This window comes from Cetorhinus maximus, chromosome 14 (assembly GCF_964194155.1).
Source record: "Cetorhinus maximus chromosome 14, sCetMax3.hap1.1, whole genome shotgun sequence".
NCBI classification, from domain to species: Eukaryota; Metazoa; Chordata; class Chondrichthyes; order Lamniformes; family Cetorhinidae; genus Cetorhinus; species Cetorhinus maximus.
Window position 1 is genome coordinate 48,640,759 of NC_135892.1, and position 19,390 is coordinate 48,660,148.

Here is a 19,390-nt window from a genome sequence, read left to right on the forward strand (position 1 = left end):
CCATTCACTCCATGTGATATCAAGAAACAGCCTAAAGCACTGAATACAGCAAAGGCCATGGGTCCTGACATCATCCCGCTGTAGCACTGAAGACTTATGCTCCAGAACTACCCTCACTTCATTTGTTCCAGTATAGCTACAACACTAGCATCTGCCCAATAATGTAGAAAACCTGCCCACAAAAAGCAGGCTAATTCGGCAAATTACTGCCTCATCAGTCCACCCTCAATCATCAGCAAAGTGATGGAAGGTATGATTGACAGTACCATCAAGTGGCACCTAGCCAGCAATAAGCTGCTCATTGATGCTCAGTTTGGTTTCTGCCAGGACCACTCAGCTCCAGACCTCATTACATCCTTGGTCCAAACATGGACAAAAGAGCAGAATTCAAAAGATAAGGTGAGAGTGACTCCTTTGACATCAAGGCAGCATTTAACCGAGCATGGCATCAAAAGGCCCTAGCAAAATTTAGGCCAATGGGATTTGGAGGCAAAACACTTCACTGGTTGGAGGGAGGCTAAACATCTCAGCCCCAGAACATCGCTGCATGAATTCCTCAAGGTAGTGTCCTTGACCCAACCATCTTCAGTTGCTTCATTAATGACTCTCGCTCCATAATAAGGTCAGAAGTGGGGGATGTTACTGATGATTGCACAGTGTTTGGTACCATTTGTGACTCCTCTGCTACTGGAGCAGATCGTGTTCACATGCATAGACAATGTTCACGCTTGGCTGATAAGTGGCAAGTAATATACGTGCCACACAAGTGCCAGGCAATTACTATCTCCAAAAGGAATTTATCCTATCTCCCTTGATATTCAATGGCATTACCATCCTGAGTTTCCCACCATTGACCAGAAATCTAATTGGACAAGCCATATAAATATTGTGGCTACAAGAAATGTTCAGAGGCTGGAAATTCTGCAGTTGAATAATTCATCTTCTGACTCCCCAAAGCCCATCCACCATCTGCAAAGTACAAGCCTCAATGTATTGGAATATTCTGCACTTGCCTGGATGAGTGCGGCTCCAACAGTATTCAAGAAGCTTGATGTCATCCAGGACAAAACAGCTTGCTTGATTGGCAACCCATCCACCATTTTAAATATTCAATGCCTCCACCATCAGCGCACAGTGGCAGCAGGGTGTGCTGCAGCAACTCGCCGAACCTCCTTCAACAGCACCTTCCAAACCTGTGACTTCTACCACCGAGAAAGACAAGGACAGCAGGTGCATGGAACACTACCACCTGCAAGTGGAAAATGCAGCACATTATTAAGTCAATGAAACTGTTTGATTTTAAAAATAGTGGCACTTGTACTTGAATGGAAATAGGCTCATTTGTCATTGTTTTGTGAGCAGAGGGATTTGCAAGTACAGGTTCGCAGGACATTTAAAGGCATTACCTGAAGTTGATAAGGCATTTATATTTCTGCACTTGATTACAAAAGTGATGGAAAATTGAAGAGGTAATGAATTCATATAAAACCTTAAGAGATCAGTTGGAGTATTATGTGCTGTATTGGGTTCCACACTATATTAAGGATGTTGAACCATTAGAGAGGCTACGATGCAAAATTCACTCAGATGATGCCTGGTAAGAGGAAATATATGTTAGAAAGAAAGACTCAGGAAAGTAATGTATTTTTTTGTTTTGAGCAAGGCAGATTACGGGGCAAAATGATGGGAATTGAAATTATGAAAGGATACAACAGTGTAGGTAGAAATGACTGATTATGGTAATTGCAAGTTCAGGAATATAGGACCATAGATACAAGATTAAATCTAGTCAATTTAGAACAAAGAATAAAAAAAAACTTTTTGTTAACTCAAAAGAGTTGAGGCTTTGGAATTCACTCCCAGGAGCCGTATCCATGTTGTAACTTCTATGAATTTTGATGCAGTGGCATTTCTTGGGAGAGTCTTCCCCCAGCTAAGACTCATAGTAACATAGACATAGAAAGATATATGGCACAGAGGGAGACTATTTGGCTCATCATGTCCATGCCAGCTGAAAATAAGTTATCTAGTGTAATCCCACCTTCCAGCTCTTGGTCCTTAGCCTTTGTGTTATGGCACCTCAATTATGTATCCAAAGGTGGAAGGTGGCAGGTATAATGGCCCGGGGTTCAGTGAGGTGTGGGTGGGGGAGACAATGTGGCAGGAGCTGAAAAATCAGTTTCCCGCTGGTGTGAAATGACAGAGAGAACGTGCACTCCCGCCCATCATGGCAGGTCACTCTTCCTTGGCGGAATGGATGAGGTCATTCATCCATTTCCTGCACTGCAGGGCAGTCCTCTGGTGAAGGCCCTGGACACTGACCTCGAGGGAGACTTTCTCCCGTGCAGGGTTGGTTTCATGGCTCGGCCGCCTCCTTCCATCCTCTGGGTAGAGGACAACACTCCTGGCTTCCACTGCAGCAGCTTGAAGGAGGCGTCACTGAATCTGGGGAACCAGAGCTCCCTGGGATCGGCAGGCCATCTGCTCTTTCAGTGGTTGGTAAGTTGATGTCTGGGCCCCTTTTAAATATGGCGTCCAGATATGACAGTGGGCACGCCATACAGCCCGCTCTGCAATGCAAAACATTGGGAAACCCCCGACTACATAATTAATTAGGCCAGCATCATGTAATAAGGCCTGAATTCCCAGCGGCCTCTGTGGCAGGAAACACTCCCTGTTCCAGCCCCTGCCATGTCTGGGAATGGAAAATTCTGCCCCAAGTGTTTCAAAATGCACTTAGGGTTTCTGCCTGTACCACCCTTCAGGCAGTGAGTTCCAGATCCCTACCACCCTCTCAGTGAAACAATGTTTCCTCAACTCCCCTCTAACCCTTCCATCATTTACTTTAAAGCTATGGTCTCTTTGCTAATGGAAATAGGCCCTTCTTGTTCACTCTGTCTAGACCTCATAATTTTATAAATTTCAATTAAATCTTCCCCTAGCTTCCTCTGTTCCAAAGAAAACAAACCTACACCCAGCGTATACAATCTTTTCTTATTGCGTTCCTGGCAACAAAAATCTCTATTTTACCCTTTCTGGTGTGATCATATCCTTCTCATAATGCAGTGACCAAAACTGTGTGCAGTACTCTAGCTGTGGTCAAACTAGTGCTTCATACAGTTCTCGCATAATCTCCCTGCTCTTATAAGGAAGTATCCTGTATGTCGCCTTGACCAGTTTATGGAAATCTGATTCAAAAATGCAATTCTGGGAATGGATTTGGAACACAACAACTCTTTTAAGGATTTTGAAGAGGAAAGGGAGGTTGGAGATGGGATGGTAGTTTACAAGGATGGTGGGACTAATTCTTAATATCATAGTAAAAAAAATTCAACCAGATTGTACAGATTTGAAAATCTGACCTGTTGATAGAGGATCTCTGCTTAGTTCACATTTTAATCATGTTGCCATGGTGGGAGTAGCAATCATATAACTTGTTTCACTGAATTTTGGAAAGCTATTTAGGTGACTTAAATTCTTCAGTAAACACAAGTGCAAAAAATATAATTTAAATTCATGAATCAAGTCACAAGAAAATAATTAAGAACTTTTTGCAGATTGGGGTAGAAGTTAAGCTCACTCCCAAATTTCAAATTCAGTATTGGCCACAGTATCATGATTCAATATAATCCTGTAAAGCAGAGGCCACATCCATGCACGTTACTGCTTACTTACAAAGATCGTGGTGCCTCTTTGAATCATGTGGTTTATGCTAATAGTTATTAGTGATACTATGAAATAATTCTGTATTCCCTTCCTCTTAGGCAGTCCCTTGGGATTGAGGATAACTTGCTTCCATTCTAGTTCGATTGGTGCTAAATTGGCTGATAAACCCAATGCACAATCTGCAGATTCTGCCACGTATTGGGCAGGTTATTTGGAGGTTTGTGCCTCCCACCGACATCTCGACTTTGCCTCTTCCCGTTCCCGATGAAGTCTCTCAATGTGTTTGGTGCTTTCCCAAATGAGCCCTCTCCACCTTGATTGGTCACAAGCTAGGGTCTCTCATGAGTCAGGGGGCATGTTTGACCTCTTCAGAAATGCTTTGAGGATATCCCTAAAGTGTTTCCAATGTCCTAGGAATCAATTTTGTACTAGAACTAAACTAGAAAAAACTAAGCTACAATGAATGTCTCCCAACAGTTTACAACATCACCGGCATAAGGTTTAATGCCCCAAACATGATGTCCCATGAGATAATTTTCATTAAACTGTAGTTCTGAACACACTGTTGTAACATCAAGCTCAATGAATTAATAACACTAAAATTTAAAGAGGTTAACATTATAGTTTCCCTCCCTTCCCAGTCCTAAGCTTTAAAAAAAAACCTAAAATTGCATTAAAAGGAATTCTGTCTTTTCCAACAAGTATTAGATTATTTTCCTAACAGTCCACTTTTATAGCAATCCAACATACGTTCTCACAAACACATGAATTAGGAGCAGGAATAGGCAATTCAGCCCCTCGAGCCTGCTTCGCCATTGGATAAGATCATTGCTGATCTGATTATGGCCAGAACTCCACTTTCCTGTCAATCCCCCATAATCCTTGACTCCCTTATCTCCCTTGTTGATCAAAAATCTATGTAACTCAGCCTTGAATATACCCAATGGTCCAGCCTCCACTGCTCTCTGGGAAGAGAATTCAAGACTAAAACACCCCTCTGAGAGGAAAAAAGGTTCTCCTTGTCTTAGTCTTAAATGGGAAATCCCTAATTTTTAAATTGTGTCTCCTAGTTCTAGACTCCCCACCAGGGGAAACATCCTCTCAGCATCCATCCTGTCAAGTTCTCTCAGGATTTTATATGTCTCAGTAATATCACTTCTCTTGTTCTTCTAAACTCCAATGGGTATATGCCCAACCTGCTCAATCTTTCCTCATAAGATAACCCCTCCATCCCAGGAATCACTCGAGTGAACCTTCTCCAAACTGCTTCTAAAGTAATTTTATCCTTACCTAAGCAAGGAAACCAAAACTATTCACACTACTCAAGGTGCAGTCTCACTAAGGCCCTTAATGCAGCTGCAGCAACACCTCCCTACCTTTATACTCGTTTCCCCTTGCCAACATTCCATTTGCCTTGCTAATTGATTGCTGCACCTGCATACGAACTTTTTGTGATTTATGTACCAGGACACCCAGATCCCTTTGTACTATAGAGCTCTGCAGTCTCTCTCCATTCAAATAAATTACTGTTTTTCTATTCTTCCTGCCAAAGTGGACAAGTTCACATTTTCCCAAATTATACTCCATCTCCCACATTATTCCCCAATCACTTAACCAATCTAAATCCTTTTGCAGACTCTTAATGTCCTCTTAACAACTTTCTTTCCTACTTATCTTTGTGTCATCATCAAATTTTGGTCCCTTCATCCAAGTTATTGATATAGATTGTAAATAGTTAAGGCTGTAGCACTGATCCCTGTAACACTCCATTAGTAACTGCTGGCCAACCCAAAAATAAGCCAGCTATCCCTACTTTCTGCTTCCTATTAACTAACCAACCCTCTATCCATCCAAGTACACCGGATTTATAAGTTTCTCTTAAAGTCATTTGATAGTACAGAATTTAAGCATTGCTGAGAAAGAGACATTTTTTGCAGCTTTTTGTCTTGTACACATCAGGACAGCTACACAAGATAAACCAACAGTAAAGGGAACAATAATTTATACTCAATGAGAAGAGAGTGCTGATTGGTTGGCAAGTGGACTCTGATTGGTAGAGGCGTTGCCACCCTGAGAGATACTGGTTATCCTGATCACATCATTGCTCGCTGTATATCGTGCAAACTCATGAATGGGTCTAAGGCCGCCGCTTTCGGCCCTGAAAAGTGCCCAGTCTGCCTCGGATTATCCTGGAAAGGTAAGCTGTCTCGAAAATTTGAGCAACTGGTAAAGCTAGCCATTGCGTGCTGTTATGATGCAGTCGCAACATGAGTGTTACTCTCAACTAACAGTATGCTGCCATCAAGCCAGAAAGACATTCTGCCATCACACAAATGAGTAATGTGGCATATTAATTTCAGTGCCACTGTCATGCCAGGTGCATAGGCCATACGTCCCAATGACTGGCAGCGGATTGTATCAAATAGCATGTCCCTTCAGCTGTTCACAACAGGCAAAGAGCTGCCCGTGCTTGCAATACTCCAATATAGGTCCAACATTAGATGTGATTCAGTGATTGCACAGCACTTGCTAAACAATCCTGATTGTGCTAAGAATTACACAGAAAACCAATTTAAGATTATCAGTCAAGCTTGCGGTGTAGTTCACTTACACATGCTAGAAGCCACATATATTCACACACAGGGCCCTGTCCTTTCCAAACAGCATTATGTCCATGCATTATGCCTTTTCCAGCTAAACAAAAGCTTGGGGGACAGCCATCCCCTGGTTAATTCCCAATGGCGATGCCTTGACCAATCAGAGTCGATCTGCCTGGTTTGAATTTGAAACAAAAGCTTGGCAGTTAACTGTTCTCTGCTGCATTCCCCATGGCAACATCTCTACCAATCAGCACTCTCTTCTCATGCAGCATTAATTGTTCTTCCCTTTAATGTTGTTTTATCTTGCATAGCTGTCCTGATGAGTGCAAGATGAAAAGCTTCGATAGCATGTCTCTTCTTTTTGAAATACTCAAATTCCCCTTTATCCACCTTGCTTGTTACATCCTCCAAAGAACTCTAATAAGTAAAACATGATTTCCCCTTCACAAAATCATGTCGACTCTGCCTGATTATATTATGATTTTCTAAATGTCCTGCCTTTACCTCCTTAATAATGGATTCTAGCATTTTCCCTATGATAGATGTTAGGCTAACTGGCCGATAGTTTCCTGCTTTCTGTCTCACTCCTTTCTTGAATAGAGGTATTACTTTGGGGATATTCCAGTCGGCTGGGACCTTTCCAGAATCTAGGGAATTTTGGAAGATTACAACCAATGTATCTACTATTTTACAACCACTTCTTTTAAGAGCCTCGGATGAAAGACATTAAGTCTGGGGGACTTGTCAACCTTTAGTTCTAATAGGTTTCCCAATACCTTTTCCCTTGTGATTGTTTTCAGTTCCTCCCCTTTTCCTCTTGATTTTTCAGTATTCTTGGGATGTTTTTGTGTCTTCTACAGTTAAGACAGGCTCAACATACTTGTTCAGCATTTCTGGCATTTCCTTGTTTCCCATTGTTAATTTCCCCGTATCGCCCTTTAAGGGACCAATGCTCACTTTCATTACTCTTTCCTTTTTTTAAATACTTGTAGAAGCTCTTGCTGCCTGTTTTCATATTTCTAGATAGCTTTCTCTCATACACTAATTTCTCCATCCTTATTTTTAAAGTTTTTTTTTTGCTGGTTTCTAAAGCCTGTCTAATCCTCTGACCTGCCATTAATCTTCACAATTTTGTACACTTTATCTTTCAATTTGATGTTATCCTTAACGCCCTTAGCCATTCTATGGGGCATCCTTTTCTTTCTCAATGGAATATATCTTTGCTGAGAGTTATGAAATGTCTCCTTAAGTGCCTGCCACTGTTTCTCTACTGTCCTAACTTTTAACTTATTTTCCCAGTTCACATTAGCCACTCTGTCCTTATACCCTTGTAATTGCCTTTATCTATCTTTAAGGCACTAGTCCTAGACCCATGCTTCTCAAACTCAAACTGAATGTAAAATTCTATCATGTTATGATCACTGTTGCCTAGAGACTCCTTTACTATGAGTATACTGTAGCTACTTCGTTGAAACATGAAGACAAAATCTCCAGCTAATTGGTTACTTAAGAGTGATTTCAGCCAAGCTCTTGTAATTGTTAGGTTTCCCACAATTCCCCTTAATACTTCTGTGGGAATCTGTTCAAAAAAAAATCAGTATTAAATTTTGCAAAATTTTTGATTTGGTTTTGCTTGAGAAGAGTGGTTTTATGTTAGTCTGTACTGAAGGATACTGCTTCTTTATTTATTGCAAGTTCTTCACCGATATAGTGTTTTCTGAATAGAGTAGTTAAAAAACCCCTGTGGCTCATGGCTAACTTCTGCAACTATACTGCATTATCTTTCATTATTAACTTGCCTTATTAAAACTTAGTTTTTTTGTTAAACTGTAGTCATTCAGACCATTTTGAGCCCCATTGAGTCTCAACGAACTCAAGGAAAGTGTAACATCTAATGAACGAGAAGTTGAAAATTTGTTTTCAGAATGTAAATCGAACATAATTATCAAGTGAACTGCAATCAAAAATACTGTTTCCTTACAAGAAACTAAAGATTATTATTTAGCATATAGTGCCCAAACCTTTTGTTATTCACTCATGGAATGTGAGCATCACTGGCAGGGCCAGCATTTATTGCTCACCCATAATTGCTTTTGAGAAGGTGGTAGTGAACTACCTTGAACCGCCGCAGTCTGTCTGATGTTGGTATACCCACAGTGCTGTTAGGAAGAATGTTCAAGATTTTGGGACAGCAGCAATGAAGGAATGGTGATTATAGTTCCAAGTCAGGCTGCTGTGTGGCTTGAGGGGAACTTTCAGGCGCTGGTGTTCTCAATAATCTGCTGCTCTAGTCCTTTTAGGTGGTAGTGGTCATGGATTTGGAAGGTATTGTCAAAGAAGGCTTGATGTGTTGCTACTGTGCATCCTGTAGATTGTACACATTGCTGCCATTGTGCATGTGTGGTGGGGGGATTGAATATTTAAGATGATGGATGGGCTGCTTTGTCCTGGATGGTGTTGAGCTTGAGTGTTGTTGGAGCTGCACTCATCCAGGCAAATCGAGAGTATTCCGTCATACTCCTGACGTGCCTTGTAGATGATGGACAGGATTTGGGGAGTCAGGAGGTGTGTCATTCGGTGCTGTCCTATCCTGCTCTTGTCGTCAGTGTATTTATATGGCTGACCCAGTTAAGCTTCTGGTCAATGTTAACCCCCCAGGATGTCGATGGAAACCCCCCCAGGATGTCGATGGTGGGGAATTCAGCGACAGTAATGCTGTTGAATACCAAGAGGAAGTGGTTAAATTCCTTCTTATTGGAAATGATTGTTGCCTTACACTTGTGTGGTGTGAATGTTACTTTCCACCTATAGGGGGGCAGATTTCCTTCCTTAAATGGCATTAGTGACCAGTTGAATTTTTCTAACATGGTCACTATTACTGAGACCAGTTTTTAATTTGAGATTTCTTAATTAATTTTAAATTCCACCAGCTGCCATGGTGGGCTTTGAACTCATGTCCTAGCGAATTATTTGATGCTCTGGATTACTAGCCTAGTAATATTACCACTATACTAATGTCCCCCATGAACATTACGTCCATTGCATTTCTTCCATTTACGCTATGTGTTATGTTAAAGAATCCTATATTTGTCAAGCACAATTGTTCCCATTGTTATCCAATGCTGACTAGTTCTTACTTTATTCTTTATTTCAATTTGTGACAATTCCTTCCTTAATTAAATTTTCTCTACTTCAGCTATTAAGCTAATTAGAGCCGCATCCTCTTTTAAAATGGATACTACATTCGCCACTTTCCAGTCATCTGATATTTCAGGACTCTTGCGTGTGGATATAAGTAATTTTTAGGGCCTTGACAATTTTCCCTCTCCTTGCCTTAGGATCCCAAGATGTACCCACTGCTACCTGATCTTTGTCTTCTTTAGCTTAACCATTAACACAGTATAATTGAATACTTGAAAAGAACCGGAAAGGCATCTGATTATAAATGGGATGAAGGTTATAAGGATAAGTTTGGGCAGAAATGATCAAATAGAACACCGTAGTGATATGGATCAAAAAAATATAATCTCTGGAAAGCAACCATTCAAGTCAGAATAGTGAGGTGTAATGAAAAATACGTGCCTGGAGCTTTGCCTCAGTGTTGAGGAGGAACTTTATAGAATTTTCCAGTGGGAAATTATAATGGATGGGAACAGAAATGCTTGCAATACTGCATCTGGGAAGAGAGATTCAGAAGGCAGATACATTGGAACCTTGATCATCTACTGCAAAGGGGAAGCTCATCTTCATTCCTGCTGCAGGTAAAGGAAATTGGTAGATAATTGACAGTACACCCGTACTTATTGTGACACAGTGAAGTTTTAGATTTGGACAGGACCATTTACTTCAATAACTTGTATTTAATATAAAAAGGAAAATCCAATGTAGCGTACAGGAAAACTATTGTTAAATCAGGAAAGCAGGGATTTGGAGAAATGAGCTGAAGAGAAATATAGCGGGCCTGCCAGTAGAAGTCTCTTTGCCAATGATGCAATGATGCCAAGGGGAGGGAGTGATGCCAGGATCAGAGGAACAGGCTGTTTGGAGGGAAGGGAAAAACATAATATAAGAAATATGAGTAGGAGTAGTAATAATCCACACGGCCGCTTGAATTTGCTCTGCCATTCAATACGATCAGGGTTGAACTTCTGCCTCAACTCCACTTTCCTGCCCACTCACAAACATCCCTTGATTCCTTGAGAGACCAAAAATCTGTCTATCTCAGTCTTAAATAAACTTAACAGTGAAGTATCCACAACCCTATGGGGTAGAAAATTTCAAAGATTCATAACCCTCTGAGTGCAGAAATCTTTCCTCGTCTGAGTCCTAAATGATTAACCTCTTATCCTGAGACTGCCTCTGCCCCAACCAGGTTCCCCAACCTGTTAACCTGTTAACCCTGTCAAGCCTGTTCAGAATCTTGTATGTTTCACTGAGATTATCTGTCATTCTTCTAAACTCCAGAAAGATTAGGGCCAATTTACTCAATGTCTCATCAAAGAACAATCTTATCATTTCAGGAACCAATTTAGTGAACCTTCACTGTAATGTCTCCAATGTAGGTATTGTCCTTCTTTAAATGTGGAGGCCAAAACTGCACACAGTATTCCTGGTGTGGTTTCACCAAAGCCCTATACAATTGTAGTAAGATTTCCATATTCCTGTACTCTAATCCCCTTGCAGTAAAGGCCAACATGCCATTTGCCTTCTTAATTGTTTGCTGGACCTGCATGCTAATTCTGTGTGCCTTGTATGAGTACATCCAAGTCTGTCTGAACATGAACACTTACTAGTTTCACACCTTCTAAAAAAAATTCTACTTTTATATTCTTAACACCAAAGTAAATAACCTTCACATTTCCATGTTGTATTCTATCTGACACCTTGCTGGAATCAATTCTGTGAGACAGGATAAACTGTCACTTTGAAAGGCATGGACTGATCAAGGATAGTCACCATGGTTTCGCTAGGGGAAGATCATGTCTTACTAACTTGATCAAATTTTTTGAGGAAGTAACAAGAAGGATTGATGAGGGGAGTGCAGTGGATGTTGTCTACATGGACTTTAGTAAGGCGTTTGACAATGTTCCACATGGCAGACTGGTCAGAAAAGTGAAATCCCATGGGATACAGAGGAAGCTGCTGAGTCAGATCCAAAATTGGCTCAGTAACAGGAAGTGAAGGGCAATGATCAATGGATGTTTTTGCGAATGGAAAGCGGTTTCCAGTGGCATTCCACAGGGCTCAGTGTTGGGGCCTTGCTGTTTGTTGTATATATTAATGATTTGGGCTTAAATGTGGGAGGCATGATTGAGAAATTTGCAGGTGACGCAAAAATTGAGTGTGTCGTTGATAGTGAAGAGGATAGCTGTTGTCTCCAGAATGATATCATTGGTTTGGTTGAGTGAGTGGAAAAGTGGCAAATGGAGTTCAATCTGGAGAAGTGTGAGGTAATTCATTTGGGGAGAGCAAACAAAGCAAGGGAATACTCGATAAACAGAGAATATTGAGAGGAAGTGAGAGACCTTGGAATGCATGTCTACAGGTCCCTGAAGGACAGGTGGATAAGGCGGTAAAGAAAGCGTATGGAATGCTTCCCTTTATTGGATGAGAAATTTAATACAAAAGCAGGGATGTAATGCTGGAACTGTATAAAATGCTGCTTAGACCACTGCTGGAATTTTGTGTACAGTTTTGGTCATCACATTACAAGAAGGACATAATTGCTCTGGAGAGAGTATAGAGGAGTTTTATAAGAATGTTGCCAGGGCTTGAAGATTGCAGCTATAAAGAAAGATTGGATAGCCTAGGGTTGTTTTCCTTCAAACAGAGGCTAAGGGGTGACCTATAATTATGAGGGGCCTTGATTGGGTGGACAGGAAAGACCTGTTTCCCATAGCTGAGTGGTCAATTACCAGGGGGCATAGATTTAAGGTGATTGAAAGAAGGATTAGAGGGGACATGAGGAAGAACTTTTTCACCCAGAGGGTGGTGGACGTCTGGAATTCACTGCCTGAATCGGTGGTTGAGGCTGAGATGCTCAATTCATTTAAAGGGTACCTGGATCTGCACCTGAAGTGCTGTAACCTGCAAAGCTACAGACCAGGTGCTGGAAATTGCAATAGAGGCTAAATTTTTCTCTTTTTTTTTGGCTAACACGGACACGATGGGCTGAATGCCCTATTTCTGTGCTGTAACTTTTTGATGGTTCTATCCTATGGTTCTATAACTTACCCAAGACCAAATATTGGATTTGATTCTGTAAGTGTAATGGAAGTTGAGGTGTCAAGAAAGGTTATGAAGTAGAGCTGTATCATTAGAATTTATGACATTGCCAGAGGAAAGCATGTGGATGAAGATGAGGGGACTGAAGATAAATCTTAGAGATATGGTGTAAGGGAGCAATGAAGTAATTGTTTGATATGTTCTGCCTATATTCAGGTAGGTAGGCATTGAATTGTTTAATGTAGTTTGCAGCTTATGTGGGAGACATGCTAACGCACAATGAATTACTTTGAAGTACAATGACTATTCTCATGTAGGGCAGTGTTTCAGCCATTTTGAGTACTACAATGTTATGACCGATGCAGTTGGTAAAGCGGAATTATTTAAAAATCCCAGAGGGAAACTTCAAACAACTGTCATAACCTATAATTTTAAGTGTTATGTTTGAGATGCGATTCTAAATTTAGGAATCAGACCCCCAGTTCTCGAGGTTTTACATGAAACTAAAGGAAACATTTTATTAATTTACGCAGGTTAAAATATATGTATACATGGCGACAAATTACTAATATCATAACTTTTCACAAATTCCCAAACTAATCTCCATTAAGGCAACAGGAACCATACACTTAACCAAACACCAGGCAAAGCATTTTCACCTTGCGAATTCAAAATGAGGTTCTTTTCACTGTGGAGCCAGTTGGAGGCTTGCAGCTGCCTTTTGATCTTACATTGCCTCTGCTCTGTATACCCAAAGACTGCTGAAGTTATACCTACTACCGCTGATTGAATTCAAATTCTCATTGTCTCACCAGTCTCTTCCAACTTTACCTTTTAAAAATGAAACCCCATTCATTGTACCAATTTTATTAGTAATAAAACATATTGCTTGGTAGCTGCTAGAAAGGCGTCAAGTTTTCACCCCACTTCTTGAATGCTCTATTCAAAAAATGCAAATGCACGCTATCTCTCTTCCATATCAAAACTAGTACATATCAAAGCACCCAGACTAGCTGGCTTTAATCCAATTAAGACACACCCGCAGACTAAACCTGTATTTTAAAAGAAAAATATTTTCCAAAATATTATACACATTAATAGCTTCATGATATACAATAAGATGAGCAGTTCATATTACAGTTGATTGAGGGAGGAATGTTGGACAGAGTAGATACGGAGAAACTTCCCACTCATGAACAGATCAAGAATGAGGGGGCACAGATTTAAAGTAATTGGCAAAAGAAGCAATAGTGAAATGAAAAAGAACTTCTTCACACACTGAATGGTTAGGACATGGAATACAATGCCTGAGGGTATGGTGGAGGCAGGTTCAATTGAAGCATTCAAAAGGGAATTAGACTGTTGTCTGAAAAGGAAGAATATGCAGGGTTATGGGGAGAAGGTAGGGAAATAGTACTAGGTGAATGTAGACACGATGGACCAAATGGCCTCCTTCTGCGCCATAACAACCCTTTAATTCTATGGGCAGATAATTTTCCACACCTGCCCACCGCCGGGATCTTCCACTTCCGCCGCAAGTCAATAGACTTCTGGCTGGGGCCCGCCTCGCGTGTGATGGGGCCGGAAAATCCCGTCCTATGATTCTAAGGCACTGAGACAGCACCTACTCCTCTTCCTCAATTATTGCCATGGAATCATAGAATGGTTGCAACACAGAAGGAGGCCATTTGGCCTGTTGTGTCTATGCCAGCTCTGTAAGACCAGCTTACCTAGTGCCACTACCCCACCTTTTCCCCATAGCCTTGCAGTGTTTTAGTTTCAGATAATTATCCAAAATATCCTTTGAAAACCATGATTGAAACTGCCTCCACCACCCAGTGCACTTCAGATCCTAACCACTTGCTGCACAAGGCTTTTCCCCATTTCGTGGTTGCTTCTTATGCCAATCATCTCAAATCAGTGTCCCCTGGCTCTCGAACCTTTTGCCAACAGGAACATTTTCTCTCTGCTCTTTCGAGACCCCTCGTGATTTTGAATGCATATCAGATCTCTTCTCAGTTTTCCCTTCTCTAAGGAGAACAGTTCCAACTTCTCTAGTCTATACATTTAACTCAAATCCCTCAGCCCTGAACTATTCTCAAATTTTTTTTTCAACCTCTCTAATGCCTTCATATCCTTCCAAAAGTGTGGTGCCCAGAATTGTACACAATACACCAGTTGAGGCTGAACCAAAGTTTTATAAAGGTTCATGATAACTTCCTTGCTATTGTACTCTATGCCTCTATTTTTAAAGCTCAGAATCTCGTATGCTTTATTAACTGCTTTCTCCATCTGGCCTGCCACCTTTGTGCACATATACTCCCAGGTCCCTCTGCTTCTGTATTCTCTTTGTTCCTTTATTTTATATTGCCCCTCATTTATCATGTCAAAATATATCACTTCACACTTCTTGCATTAAATTTTATCTGCCACATGTCCAGCCTTCCGCCAGCCTGACTACATCCTCTTGAAGCCTATCACTGGCCTCTTCACAATTTACATACTTCCAAGGTTTATGTCATCTGCAAATTTTGAAATTGAGCCCTGTACACCCAAGTCTATGTCATTAATCCTGATCCAGAAAAGTAGTAATACTGATCCTTGGGGACTGTTTACTTTCCTCCAGTCTTCTTGTCACTCAGCCAAATTTGTATCCATGCTGCCACTGCCCCTCGATTCCTTGGACTTTAGCATTGCTGAAAAGCCTTTTGTGTGGGAATTTATCAAGCGTCTTTTGGAAGCCGATGTACACCATTATCAACTGCATTACCCTCATCAACCTCCTGTTACCTCATCAAAAAAACACAATTCTCCATTAACAGATTCCTGCCGACTTCCCTTAATTTGGCCCAGTAACTGTTGATTTTGTCCCGAATAATCTAAAAGTTTTCCTGAGGGTAAACTAACTGGTCTGCAATTGCTGGGCTTATCCTTACACCTTTTTTTTGAACAAGGGTATAACATTTGCAACTCTCCAGTCCAGTCCTCTGTCATCACCCCTGTATCTGAGGAGGATTGGACAGTTATGGTCAGTGCCTCTGCAATTTCCCCTCTCACTTCAGCATCAATTTTTAAATCATCCAGTTGCTCAACCTCCTCTTTCACTATGACTAGGGTAGCATCTTCTTCCTTGATAAAGACCAAAGCAATGTGCTCATTTAGTACCTCAGCCATACTCTCTGCCTCCATGTGTAAATCTCCTTTTAGGCCCCTAATCAACTCCACTCCTCCTTTTACCACCCTTATACTATTTATATGCCTACAGAACACTTTTACATTCACTTTTATGTTAGCTGCCAGTCTCTTCTCATACTGTAAAAGTAGCAGATATAGAGCAAGTCCTCACTTAAAGTTGTAGTTACGTTCCTGAAAATCGCGACTTTAAGTGAAATAACTTTAAGGGAATCATAGGCTCCCATAGGAATCAATTAAAGCCGGAGTTAGGTTCCTTTGGACATTTCTTCCCTGGAAGAAGCAATGTACAAGTACCATACATGTGCAGCACTGTGCATTCCTAGCTTAAATAACTTAAAAAATAAAATGTCACTAAATATAAGAAATACTGTGAGATACAGCACACGATAAAAAAAAACTCACTATACTTTTAGATCAGTGACAATGTTCCACGAATCCCTTTCATGAAAATACCAAATTTCGCGAACCCATTCCTAAAAATAAATATTTTCCAGGGATTTTTTCCCTTATCTGAGTATAAATTATAAAAGCAGTGATCTTGGAAATATAACATTTGCTTTTCTAATGATACTTTATTTCACACTATTAATAATTACAATATTATTTATCATTCTTTAGCAAAATGCAATAAGTGAAGGAAAGCTATATAATACAAATTAGATGCACAAAGTGTGGGTAAGTGAAAACGTGAACAAGGAATTTGCAAATGGCGGGACTTTACTGTACTTACCTGAAAGCTCCACTTCTACAGGCACAGGCAGCAGATGACTCCGAAGTCCAAGCAGAAGACACAACACACCCAACCATCGATGACTGTCCAACTTCAGGTCCAGTCACGAGGTGTGAGACAAGGTGCATTTTATTGGGCTAATGATTGCTGTTATCAGAACAACAACAATCTTTGGCCAAGTAGCCTGTCAATTGGGATGGTCTACATACCTTTGGACATTGACCATCCTGAATGACAGGTTACTCGGCCAATGAGCGCCCCCCCATCTCCCCACCACCACCTGAGAGCCCACGCCCCGGTCATTAGATGGTCAACAAACTGACAGCTGTCATTTTCCTGTAATTATGGCACAAAAACACTTCTGCTTTTGCCATTACAGGATTTTTCCAGGGAACCCCCGAAACTTCTTGCAAAAACCAGTTTGGGAACCCCTATTTTAGATTGACCAGGCTCTGTCTAGTGGCAGAAGTTGGTTGGTGCAGTTATCAGCTGAAGTCCGAGAACTACCTGCACTGACCACCTGCACAGATAACTTCGCCAACCAACTTCTGCCACTCGATGGAACCCAGGTGTTCATCACGGGTGAAGCCAGCAGCGAGGAGATGTACGGACCCTGGGGCCTAAGGTAAGAGCAGAGGGCAGGAAGCGAGACCCGGGAGGGTAGGTGAGGCTGGAGACTAAGAGGCGGAGGCAAGGCCCGGGAGGCAGGGCCCAGGAGTGGAAACAAGGCTGGGGAGCAAGGGCGGGAGGCAAGGCCCGAGAGCCTGGGCAGGAAAAACATTGGGAGCCAAGTGCAGCAAGGGTTGGGGGCGATGGCGGTGGGAGAGGAACTGAGGGTGAGAGCGAAAAGCAAGAGTAAAGCTTTTGTGAGCAGACAAGCCACAAAAGAGGAAGCCTGATAAACAACGGTAAAGCGAAACTGACACTGAGGATAGTGGGCTGTAATATCAAACCCCACTGTTCCCCGAGCCATGACAAATGTGAAAAGTTTGACCAAACCACCAGATTGCCCCAATTCTACCTAACTATTTAATTTAAGTTAACAGAATATACCACCAGGTTTGTAAACTTACTAAGTAAATAACTGTTTATTGAACAAATTGTCTTTAGTGGCAAAAGAAAGAAATATGAACTACTAACTTCTAACTCTATAGCTTAAACTCTACCCCTTCTTAAATCCATATACACAAATACACACACACACAAAACATGGATTTTAAGGGTGAGATAGAACAGTTCAATAACACCAATCTGAAGTACAGGATTAGATAGTTGATTTTGATTGATGTCTTCCAAATTCCTTGCAGTTTGTTGCTGATGACATGAGGTTGTCTCCCAGCACTTTCAGTCTTTGATTCACTGGTTGAAAAACTTGCTTTTCAATGTCTCTACTGGTGATTTTTCCCCTTTTCCTCTTGATAAGAGTTTTCAGAGAAAGCTGGTTACAGAGATGTGAGGGATAGCCAGCTAGCTATTATGGCAGAATTGCTGGAATCTTGCAAACACAGGAGAGGAAGGTTTCAGGTCTTGTCTCTTTACAGGCTAGGAGCTGTTCTGCCTATACTGTTCCCACACAAAACCCTGGTCACCTGATCAGGAGCCAATTAAAATCCTGTCGTCAGGCAGTTCTCCTGAGTCCAGAACCCTTTTCCAACACCATCCTGTTCTCTTACGGCACCCTATGTTCCAGGAAAGCAACATTGTAGATATTCCTTATCCTGCTCCAGTGAACCTGTCCTTCAACTGTAGCCATGGTAGTTTTTTAAAGCTACAGCCTAATTTTTAAAGCCACAGCGCAAGAAAAATAAAAAAATAGGTTCTTTACATACCTCCACCCTTAAAAGAAATGAAACGCCATTTCAAAAATGTGTTTCATCACAAGGCATGTGACACATGCGCAACAAAACAAGACTTACATTTATTCATCCATTCTTCCCCTTTGTACTTATTTTAGTAATTTACACCCAGGACAATGCATCTGCGATCACATTATCTTTACTGGCATTGTGAACAATCTTTACTTTGAATGATTGAAACAATAGACTCCATCTAAACAGTCTCGCAGCGGAATATGGTATAGATTAGTGTTTCTTTGTTATTGTGTCGTACATAAATTTCAAAGTGTTGAAGAGACAACAAGGATGCGAGGGTTTCTTTTTCTACTGTAGAGTACTTTCTCTGATATTGATTTAGTTTCTTGGAAAAGTACCCCCATCAGTTTCTCTATCCCTTTCCTTGCTTTTGGATTTTGCTCTTTATTTCTTGATCATTACTCTTGCCCTGTTCCACATAATTACTACTGGATTTAACCCAGTTTTCTTTGTATTTTTGTTCCCTGCCACTGCTTCTTGAGTTCGCATGTTTTTCTCTTTCTTTACTTTTTCAGCTCTCGTGCTACTTTACATGCTCTTGTTTTCATTTTGGGTAATAGTCCTACACATAATACCCGACTAAATGGTTCTTCAAAAACTGGTACGGGTATAAAGGTGCTGGTTTGATTACATGTTGGGGTTTACCTACTACTTGACATGTATGACACATTTACAAAATTGCACTATGTCCTTATGAAGTCTTGGCCAGGGAAAATGCTTGGGTTTTCCGTATTCCTACATGCCCTGCCATAGGGATTTTATGTGCTACTCACAATATCTCCTTACTATATTTGGGCGATATCACTATCTGATGAACAACGTCCATTCTTCATACACAGGTCTGTGAGGGTGTCTCCACTTCCTCATCAGAACTCTGCTCTTAAGGTAATAGTACTCCGGAATTCCTTCAGCCTCAGCTTCAGTATGAGCTGATTGTGCTAACTTGTTTAACTCTGGATCTGCTTTCTGAGCCTCAATTAGTGAAGACCTGCCAAACACTTCCTTTGAATTATCCTCACCCTTAAAGAAAGTTTCGGCTACTCTAACATCTGATCATGGTATTACTTTGACCTCTGGTGATGGAATTTGTTTAGCCATTGCTC

General features: G+C 41.1%; 1 protein-coding gene across 1 annotated transcript in view; it reads left to right on the forward strand.

Annotated features, from left to right (window-relative positions):
* The first annotated feature begins 5,784 nt into the window (after positions 1–5,784).
* The window catches only part of pde10a (phosphodiesterase 10A), a 484,537-nt gene continuing 470,931 nt past the window's right edge, over positions 5,785–19,390 (forward strand). The window contains exon 1 of the mRNA XM_078557603.1: positions 5,785–5,863. Within this exon, the coding sequence (XP_078413729.1) occupies positions 5,794–5,863 (70 nt within the window). The 5' untranslated portion in view covers positions 5,785–5,793. The remainder of the gene's footprint in view (positions 5,864–19,390) is intronic.